General features: G+C 40.4%; 1 protein-coding gene across 1 annotated transcript in view; it reads right to left on the bottom strand.

The window, feature by feature from the left end:
- TMC5 (transmembrane channel-like 5) overlaps positions 1-10,527 on the bottom strand; it is a 17,723-nt gene that overhangs the window by 1,505 nt on the left and 5,691 nt on the right. The window contains exons 8-19 of the mRNA XM_010076660.1: positions 9,598-9,749; positions 8,910-9,054; positions 8,211-8,366; positions 7,486-7,652; positions 6,740-6,818; positions 6,273-6,370; positions 4,463-4,558; positions 3,806-3,881; positions 3,395-3,528; positions 2,039-2,212; positions 837-915; positions 360-496 (exon numbers count right to left, since the gene is read on the bottom strand). Of these exons, the coding sequence (XP_010074962.1) occupies positions 360-496; positions 837-915; positions 2,039-2,212; positions 3,395-3,528; positions 3,806-3,881; positions 4,463-4,558; positions 6,273-6,370; positions 6,740-6,818; positions 7,486-7,652; positions 8,211-8,366; positions 8,910-9,054; positions 9,598-9,749 (1,493 nt within the window). The remainder of the gene's footprint in view (positions 1-359; positions 497-836; positions 916-2,038; positions 2,213-3,394; positions 3,529-3,805; positions 3,882-4,462; positions 4,559-6,272; positions 6,371-6,739; positions 6,819-7,485; positions 7,653-8,210; positions 8,367-8,909; positions 9,055-9,597; positions 9,750-10,527) is intronic.

Below are 10,527 nucleotides of genomic sequence, written 5' to 3'. Positions count from 1 at the left end.
CGGCGCACAAACCATAAACCCCTAAAGAAATCCAGGTCAGGGGAGAAGGCAGCCTCCTTCGCAGTCTAGGTAGGGTTCAAGTGTGGTTGAACCCTTTAGTGACCATCACTGTACACCTAGGTTAGGAATGTTTTCTTGCAGTTTCATAAGCATAAATAATGTCTAGCAGGGTAAGGACTTTTCTATATCCTTCCCAGGTTAAATTCCAGTTGGGAACAAATACTTAGGGAATTTCCACAGTATCCTTTTGCCGTCTGGAGTTAACTAGTAATCAATCAACTTATGTGAAGTTTTAAATACAGGCATATCCCAAAATGGCAGCCCATTTGCAAGGCTAGAGGAACCCCATGAAACTGTACCAAGCACGTAACTGAAACAGTAGTCTCTGAACTACCAAACTGACCTGCTGGTCTTGTCGTCCCGGCACAGATGGGTTTTGGTTTGTCCTTTGCAGTGTCCGCAGTTTTTCAAGTAAAAACAATTTATCTCTTCCTGCCTGTGGTCAAGACACATTTGATCATTAGCTGGAATGGACTAATCATTCTTGAGAGGCTCAAGGCCTATGAGTAACCATAGACCAGAATAATAATTAAAATTCCTTTTATTCTGAAATAATCTGTCTACAGAGGGAGCTGCAGCAGCACAGCTTGAAGGCAAAATTATTTTGCAACAACTCTATTTGTCAGTTAAGTTTCCCTGCAATTCCCATGGGGGAAGACTCCCACCCTCTCTTGAACTGTCATAGGAAAAGCAGATTGCAGCTCTGCAATAGCAGGATGAGACAATCAACAAAGAAGCCAAATTTCAAGAAAGATAAAGCTGAAAGTCAAACTTACATTAATAATTTGCTTATGTAAGAGTTTGGTCATGGTCTTTCTTCCTTCTGTTATTTGCCAGTAAAGATAAGAAATAATTCTAAACAAACAAACAAAAACATGTCAAACATATGAGCACTCATACCCATGAGTATTTCCTCCCACTCATTGCCTAAATGGAAAGTTATCTTGTTTATTTTATCCATTAAAAGATATATACACATATCTATACATGCATATATATACACACACAGACACATATATTTTTAAAAGTATGTTTATAATTACACAAGGAATGGCAAACACATGAAATTGCTTCAGAAATTCTCTTGGAAAAGACCCAAAGGTTTATGGACTTGTATTCCAGATGAGAGGTACAATTCAAGTAAGTCAACAATACAAGGTGCATTTCAGATAACAAATAGGCACGTAATGTGCTTATCCAGCTTTGTGTCATTTGCTTAGACATGTGCCTGGACCTTAAATCACAACACTGAACACTTATTGCTTCCAGGCCAATCCTGGTCCCACTACAATGAGCAGGATCTTGTTTTATGAGAACAGGATTTGGCTCTTAGGTGTGTATGGCCCACGCTAGAAACGTCAAGCAGCACAGCTCCAACATCAAACCCTACCCATGCACACATAGCTTAATCTGCACATCCTGGTTTTGCCAAAATAGTTTTCTTCAGCCAAGGGGCCAGGAATTCACCTGAGACTAGCTGGAAGCAGACTGCAACCTACTTACTAGCATTTCCCCATACAGTGAGCTCACTTGAACCTGCTGCTTGTGCGCTACCACGCCCTTCCATTGCAGTGTCCCTGTGGTAGTTCAGCAATTCTTTACATGGTATCATCTCCTCTAATAATTCCACTGATGAGAAATGGTCAGAAAACACACCTCCCATATCTGGAGCCCCAATCCCAGATCTGGAGCCTAGGCAGCAGGAAACTAGAAATATTCAGTTAAAAGCAGTGTATCCCAGGGTCAGCATGAAGCTGGTTTGTAAAGAGCTTCAGCACATTAACATAAAAGAAACAGGTTTTATAACTTCTTTATGTACTTCAAACACATGAATTTCCAATATATTAACCATTTCTGATGCTTTAAAATGCACTTTGCTTTTTTTTTTTTTTTTTTTTCCCTATGAAGAATGGCTATGTCATAGCCAGTTTTTCCCCTTCAGGTCCTTTTCCAGTGCTTTTCACTAGCAGGTACTTACAGGACAAGAACGGACAGGATGAAGAAGAAAAGTTCACTTGTGATTAAGTTATAGTAGATCCACACTACCCATTTTGAGGCAGTGTGCTTTTCCAGTACTTTTATCCAGACAGAGACTGCAGCATACATAGATGACAAACCTCTGAAAGGACCACATTCTTCTGAAGGTTTTAACCTGAAAATGTGAGAAAACAGCTACTTAAAGCTTCATATATTAACCAGTGATGTAGTTAATATTGTGATTTTGTACATCAAGGTGCTTGTTAGTTGGCTATAGCCCTCTGCTCTCTTTGGACCCTCAGGGAACTACCATGATCTATGTTTGATTTTTAACTTGGGTCACTCCCCAGCCATTAAAATGCCCACCCCAGACTACAGAGTGAGAGACAAGAGACCCTGCTGCAATGGATCAGTACCAAGCCCTGCTGACACAATCTTGACCTAAATGTAACAAGTCAATCACTGTAGCACAAGATACAGCAAATTGAAAATCTGGATTTTCAAATTTTCACCACAGGTGCTTAAGGGAACCATAATTTCACCTTGCCTTCGAGGACATGAGTCACTGCAGATTTTCAGTAACAGCAGGATGTGGTGAAGTAAGGAAGCCCATAGCAAGAATTAACATTTTCAGGTAGAGTTAAATAGGAAAGTGCTGTTTGCTTTGAAATTGAACCACTCTAGACAGTCTCAGATTCCCACCTGCCATCTGGAAATGTTTGCTCTGAAATATTTCATCCCACCTGGTTTCATGTGGAGCCACCTGTCTTACTAAATATGGAAATCATGTGTCTGAGAATTGCCAAGAAAAAGAAAAAGGGTATCTGTGCTGCCCACCTTACTGTGACCAGAGTAACATGCCCATAAACAAAGCAGCTCTAAAATACTGGTAACAACCAGGATTTTTGCAGAGGTCAGCACTCCCTGCATAAAGAGCCCTTGAAGTTCGTAAATAATCCAAAGTTGACCTCAACTGAATTTTTCCATGTTTTTCTCCACTGCAGACCAATATGGTCTATAACATAAGAAAGTCCAGGAGCTAGGGCTAGGTTGCAGAAACTTTTAAGGAGGAGGAAAAGCCAAATTTTGCCCTGATATTTAAATAGGAACCCAAAACTTCAATGCAACTTTGTTTCTCCCCCCACTTTCTTATGGGACAAGTTGCTCCATTAAGCACATTCTAGCAAACTCACTGAGCTTGTCTTGTTTTCAGAATATAAAACATCCCATGAACATCTGAAACCTTCCATTAGCAATTAATACAGCTTTTTCTATTAAAAAGAAAGCAGATTCCTCTGCCTGGTATCAGGTGACACAGCATAACACAGTAGGCTTGAATGGCAGCGATCTTCCATACCTCCAGACAGTGACTCCAATGACACACAGGACTCCAAGGAAGGAAGGGAAAAACAGCAGGAACATGAAGGATGTTGTCATTTGAGCAGTTCTCCAGACTTTGCGAGGGGGTTGGCAATTCATCATCAGACTGACCTTTAAAGAGATGAAGGCACACTGACTCTTGGGATGGTGGTACCTACCACTTCACCTCGGTTTAAGTCAATCAAGAATACAGTCTTCAAACAGTAAGAAGCTAAATGAGGTTCTGATGGGTTCTTCAGGACTCCCTCCCCAAAACCCAGTTGACCAAACTGCTCCCCTAAATGCAAAACCCCACAGCCTCCAGACAAAACCAGCATTTTAATACAATTAATTCTGCACAGATTTCAAATAGTGCAAGTTTATGATGAAGAGATGTAAAGCTTGTTACCTTTTTCACATAAAATACTATAAAAAATGAAATCATCTGGATACCAGGCAGCAGAGGTGAGAAGAGGATACCGATCCTACAAGAAAGGATTTATAAAGAAAAAGTTAAATCTTCACAACTCACCACACAGCTCTCAGTGCACTGAAAGCAGAAAATATCACACTAACTTAATCTACAGTTAGTGTTTGGGAAATGTAATTATATTAACATTGATCCTGTAACAGTAAGTCAACCTTTAAAAACACGCAACTTCAAACACACATATCTATGTACATATCTGCACAACTCTCCTATAGAGTAACATACTCATTCACAGCAATAGGGCATCTTCTCCATCCAGGGTTTAACACTGAGACTATTTCAATAGGAACACCATTCCAGGGGGAAAATTAACAAAACTCCGGGATGTTCCTTTTATGGGTTTCTCCCAGACCAGGTGGCCACAGGGTAAACTACTGACTGAAGTTACTGTTCTTACCTGTGTAATTACAAAGAGAACTGGTAAGTCACAATCCTTACAAAGGTACTTAATATGTCATCTCTCTCAGGCATTTATCCTTTCCTCCACGGTGGGAAGCACCCAGAAATGTCAGAATAAGAATGTTCCATGGTATTTCTAAGTGCAAATTAAGTTTTGGCTGTAAATGTAACACTTACCAGGTCAAAGTCTGTGCATAGATCAAATCTAAAACATTTCGTCCAATATCAAACTCTGGCATCCCCAGGCTCACACAGACTGTAGTTCCAATAATTCTTGGGGAGAAAAATAAAAAAAATCACATAACAATGGCATTTCCTAAATAACAAAACCTTTTGTAGAAATCTCCGCAAATGGCCTCCTGAGTACAAGCATCAGTGACAAATTATTTAGGGGCTGCATTAACCACACGTCATGCAAAGCAGCCACAGCTCATTGATTAGACAGCCCATCAGAAATAAAACTGAATGTGGCCATAGCAGATTCCCGTAACACACAGCAGGGCTGAAATAAAACCTAGGATATTTTTCATGCAACTCAAAAAAAAAAAAAAAAAAAAGAGAGAGAGAGAAAAAGGAGTTGTTACTATATCAGAAAAGTATGCTTATGCAGAAACAGTTGAAATGCCTAGTTGCGTCAGTACAAAACCGTAACAGCTTTTCAGTTCCTGAGAATTTTCAGCCTCAATCAAAAAACTGAATCTTCTAGACCGATACTCTTAATATATCCTAAAGTATATCCTACTTCAAACTAACTGAGGCTCCAAGTAACTGAGACATAAGCAAGTACTCAGAGGATTCCTACTGAGGACCAACAACCCCTTTCTATCACCTCATTTTTCCTGAGCTAGGGAGATTCAGTTTCTGCTTGTTGTAGCAATAACAATACAGATTTTGGTAACTATCTCCTCTCGCCTTGAATACAGGTCTTGGTACTACCTTGTCAGCTGCATTATTAATATTTCAGGGCTGGACTTTCAGGGGGTTACTCTGAATACATACAAATAAATACAAGCAATTGTACTTTTAATCTTGCACGGCTGTAAAGTCGGGTGCTTTTGCACAGCTTAGTGGAGGACATTCATCACAGCTGACACTGCAGTTTTGGTACCATGACCTTTTACTGGGAGGTGGTTTCATATCTCAACAGAACGAGAACACTGGCAAGAGCTGTGGAGGGAAAGTCTTCAGGGGCTTCTCAGGGTTGTTTTGTGTTAATTTAACATAAAGTTAATAAAGTCCTACCCTGTAAACCAGTCTTGTTCACATCATGTGCACAATGGCTCTCCTACACAAGTATGGCCAGGAATCCTAAATGCTCTGGAGAGCTGGCAAGCACTTAAATACTCTACTACCTTAAGTCATAAATAATGTTTGGCAACAGGAAGGTACACACAGCAGACGTCAGAAGTAAACGACTTCTTGCCTACATGCTTAGCTATATTCACGTTCATTCAAAAATACTTTCTCACTTACCATGCTGCAGAACTCTACACTTGAGAGTCACGTTAAATCCTTAATAAGACTGATTAAGATAAGATTTTAAACTTATGTTCACTCTGTAGAGTGACATAACTAAGAGGAAAAAAATTACAGGGGGACTTACCAAGGAAAGCCAGCAGTGTGTCTATGCATATGCAGAAAAGCAAGGTTTTCTGCTTGAGATACCTGTTCATTTATCACCCCATTCAGGAGACCCACGGGAGTACACTATGCCTTCCTCCCTGCCTGTGTTTCTGTATCCAAAGGAAAGGAGGACACATTGGGAGAGTAGAATGGTGCACACTCTGACCTCCTCCTAAGAAGGAGCTGCAACATACACAAGACATGCACCCGAAGGCTATGCCTGGTAGAGACAATCAAGGAAGCTTCAGTGGTGCCACAGCCATTCTCCTGTTGGACTTCTCCTTTTCTCACATTGGAAGAAAAGACTATGTCTTTAGTGTCTTTGGTTAATGAATAAAAACAAGATTAGAAAAGTAGTACTCACCTTCGTAAAAACTCTCCAAAGAAAGAGCCAAGCAAAATAAATATGAAGTCAACTAGAACAAGATGATAGATATCTCGGCCAACCAGAGTTTCCCAGCACTTTAAGAAGCAGAAGGGAAAAAAAAAAGTAAACGTAGAAGTCAAAAATCATGCGATTCTAACATTGTTCCCAAATGCTTGGGCATCTGAAGCTTGGGCTACAGATCAAGGATTTGATAACAGCGTGACTAAGCATAGTCGACCTCTCATTGAACAATGCTGCAAACAAGCTGGGAGCTGAGTTGGGTGATTCATTTTTTCCTAGAGTTTCTTCCTCTAAAAGATGCTAATAAAAAAAAAAAATGTTGGGGTGGCAAATTCAGCTTTCCAAGACACTACATGTACTTCTCTTTGCTGCAGCAATGATCTTATCAAAGTGGCTCCTAACCTGGCACTGTAAGTCAAAGGTTTGTATTTCTGAAACTTTACCTGTGTCTCTGATGCAGCCACAATATTAAGCCAGTAGTAGCACAGTATTCCAACAATTGATATTTTCAGGATGATATTTCTAAAAAGAAAAAGTAACAGTAACTGAACAGACAGCTTGTCCATAAGTGCACTGGAAGGAATGATGGCAGGATGACCATTGGTTACACTTCATTACCTCCCCTTATAACAACAAGAGCACTGCTGAGTGCCAGGACTAGCAGGAGCTCTCCTCGGAGCTCAGGTGCAGCATTATCCTATTGTCCTTGCAGAAGGGGAGCTGGGTGTGACAACCTCGGCACAAGCCTCTCCTAAAGAGGCTGCTGGTTGAGTGTGTGAGCTCCAGAGGTGAGGAAGGTCTGAGCAGCACCAGAGGTTATAGAGTGTTAAGTCCAGGCATCTGTATTTAAGTAAGACCTCCTCACTCCTCTCTCCCCTTCCCTTCTTTTCCCTGGGGGACCAACAACCGAGGGGCCATTTAGGGAAGCTACAAACAAAACCAAGCCCAGTGTCACAGTGTGCCTGTTTAGAGGGAAATCATACCACATCCTTATGCAGAGAAGTAACACTTCAGAAGGCTCACAGAAGACAAAACATGGAGAGAAGACTGTACATAAGCCTTTGGGGAAGATGAATTCTCCTCCATAGCTCCCTACTGCCCACCACACCACCTAGACACAGCTTGCTGTCAAAAAGAAGAGTCAGACAGCTTCAGGCAAAAAGCACTAAGAGGTGATAGCAACAAATACCTGGTAATAGTGATATATATCTGGTGTCCGGGACTCTGAAATCTCTCCAGGCGTCCAAGCCACGAGTAGAAGAATGGGATGAACGTGTTGAGGAGAGATGTGACAACAGGCAGCACCAAGGTGGCAGCTTGGTTTTCTAGGTCTTTTTTATACACTTTCACAAACAGCTTAGAGAGGAAAAACAAACAAAAAAAACCCCAAACAAACAAACAACTCCAACTTAGAGCCTTAACCAAAGTGCTGCCTCAAGTTGTGTCCACAGGGAAGACACCTGGCATGCCCCCTTGTATGTTCTCAGGTTAGACACTATTGGGTTTTATAGGCCCATGTCCAGCAGCACAGCGACCCTCTCCCCTTCCCCTGCACTACATGGGACCAAGCCCCAGCTGAAATGCAGCTCCTAGGCAAAGGAAAGGCCGGCCTTGCTGAGCCTGCTTCTTGCTGTTTCTTTCAGGGCCACCAGCTGCCATGAACTCTGGCAAGCAGATGCTGGGTGAGGGGGGAGATTTGCTCAGACCCCTCAGGTCCTACGCTCTTGCCGTAGTCCCCAGTGGTGTACGACTTTGCAAACCAGCTTTTCAGGTACAGCAGAATTTGTTTGCGTTGGCGGAAACAACAGTTATGCCTCCCTACGGTCCTAGTAGTGAACAGACCACTGCCTGCTGTCAGTGTAAGATACCCATGTGGAAAAGTCTCCAAAAACAGACTGTAAAATCTGTCCTTACCTTTAGGTTATTAATGGAGAGGAAGTAAACACCAGCACAAGCAGCTACTGCTGTTCCCAGGGAAGCAACCCAAGAAACAAGATGAATAATATTACGAACAACACTCTCTCTTAAAGAAAAATTTAGAACTTCTCGGTTTACATCAGTGAGGTCTTCCTGTAAGGAAACAATTCCTAATGAATAATTCCTTAGTCAACAGGATAAAGCAAAACTTGTTTCAAGTAACTACCTGAGAGACTGAATGAAAGGTTATTTCTCTGGAAGATGGGCAGAGTAATATCCTGGGGACATCTACTGGACAACTTTGTGTTCCTATGCTAAAGGTCTTTTCTCTGGAGAGCTATACTGTATTTCACAGATAATATTACAAGCTTGCCTTTTGTTTATGAAATGGTTAAATAGCAGAAAGGAAAAACAGAAGAAATATTCTGTTTGGCAAATATTTAATAGTCCCAGAGATGCATTCAGTAGAACAGAAGCACACGAATATTTCCATGTAGCTTAAAGAGAAAAGAAAAACAAGTAGCTAAGCCAACTCCAGGAGTTCAAACCAAATGAAACTGAACGGTCAGGAAGACTTAAGTTGAGTCCTTGAGTTACTCTGACAGAGATTTGTATGCACATACACAAATTTGCAGAGTGACTCATGCATGCTAGTTTTGTACCTTTCTACATTTTTGTACCTCCTGTGTTTTGTACCTTTATTTGTGTGCTGAGATTCTTTTGTTTCAGCTTCACAGCTTTTTCATTAGTTATATTGAAGTCCCAACTGCAGAGAAGTTTGCTAGTATTTCCAGAGTATGTCTGAGGGTTAATGAAGTTCCTGCAGAAGGATTTTGCCATGCTGCAGTGAAAATAAAATTTGAGAGTTGCATAATGAGGAAACATATCAAGTCTGTACAGCGAGGCAAGAAGGGAGATTTGTCAGTTTTTCTATCCTGTCCCAATGCTACTGGACCTATGTCAGAGCACATATGACAACATGGAAAATAAACTTTAATGTAACAAACAACTCTCATTTCCTTCTTCTAGTTGTTGCTGACAATCTTCACCTCTGGAAGGCCACATCAATACCAGAAGATATTAGGAGCAACAGCTTACAAAAGGGGTATCATGTTATTCATTGTTTTGAACTGGGATTCTTTGCACATCCCTTACTATTTTGCAGTTATTCTTAATTTGTCTAATAAAGGTTTGGTTTCTGCAGATCGTCTTTTGAGCAGAAACTTTCACTAAAACTCTAGACCTGGAAATAAGGACTTACAGAAACATATTCAGGTAATTATTACTGCCAACCATTGACAGGGTGGGTTTTTTTGTTGTTGGTGGTCTGGGTTTTTTTTTCCCCCCTTAATATAAGTGAAATAAGAATATGTAGTTAGATTACCTGAACAACAAGATAAGAAAACAGATGACAAAATATATTCCAACAGTGAAAAAATAGGCCAGCTGCATGTTGTAAGATGGACCATTCTCTATTTTACTAATGGTAGTATTGGTGTAAAAGCCATAGTAGAGTACTGTTTGTTCAAAATAACCCTGAAAAGATACAGACATCATTCAGAATGTTTGCATATGGTGGGAAGTATCATTGTCTAAAGCCCAGTTAATGGAAGTGGGAGCTATCCCATTCCCTGCTGTGAAATCACGGGTGCAATTAAATTTCTAAATATCAGGCCCTTTGTTTTCCTTCTACCAGATAAAATCTTCCATAGTTTTGAGAGCTTCTAGAGATATATAAATTACTTTTATCCTTCTTAAGATTCATGAGCATTCAACACCTTTGCAGGATTTGGTCTTTTCTGAAAATTCCTGAAGAGGGAAAGGCTTAAATGTTTATTTGTTGGGAGCAAGGTTCTGTAATGACAAATCATATCAGCTATGAAAGAACCAGGAATGAAGCATGTGATACTCAGCACTGGAGTTACTGCATTATAGCTTCAGTCACTCCTGCTATGGTGACTGTACTTTGTAAAGTTAAACAGTCTTACAAAATGCAGCAATTTTAGAAGGAAAAAGTTGACACCTTTCCTCTTTAAAAAGATCTCTTCTGAACTAAGCATTAGTAAGAGCAGAGTGTTGTTTATTAGCTAGAGAAATCCTTTAACAACAGTAAAATTGACAATTTTTTTACAGCAAAGACAGGGAAAAAAAAGAGTAAGTTGTCTTCACAGATCACATAGTTGATGAATACCAGTAGAGTTAAAGCAATGCAAAATCTTCCTTTAATAACAGCCTGGAACTTTATTCCCTGAATGTAAAGATCTCCACACAATGAAGAGATCTACACAATGTAAAGATTGTCCTATTTCCAGGC

The sequence above is a fragment of the Pterocles gutturalis genome, unplaced genomic scaffold (genome assembly GCF_000699245.1).
Source record: "Pterocles gutturalis isolate BGI_N339 unplaced genomic scaffold, ASM69924v1 scaffold47113, whole genome shotgun sequence".
Classification (NCBI taxonomy): Eukaryota; Metazoa; Chordata; class Aves; order Pterocliformes; family Pteroclidae; genus Pterocles; species Pterocles gutturalis.
This window is presented reverse-complemented; position numbering and strand designations above follow the sequence as displayed.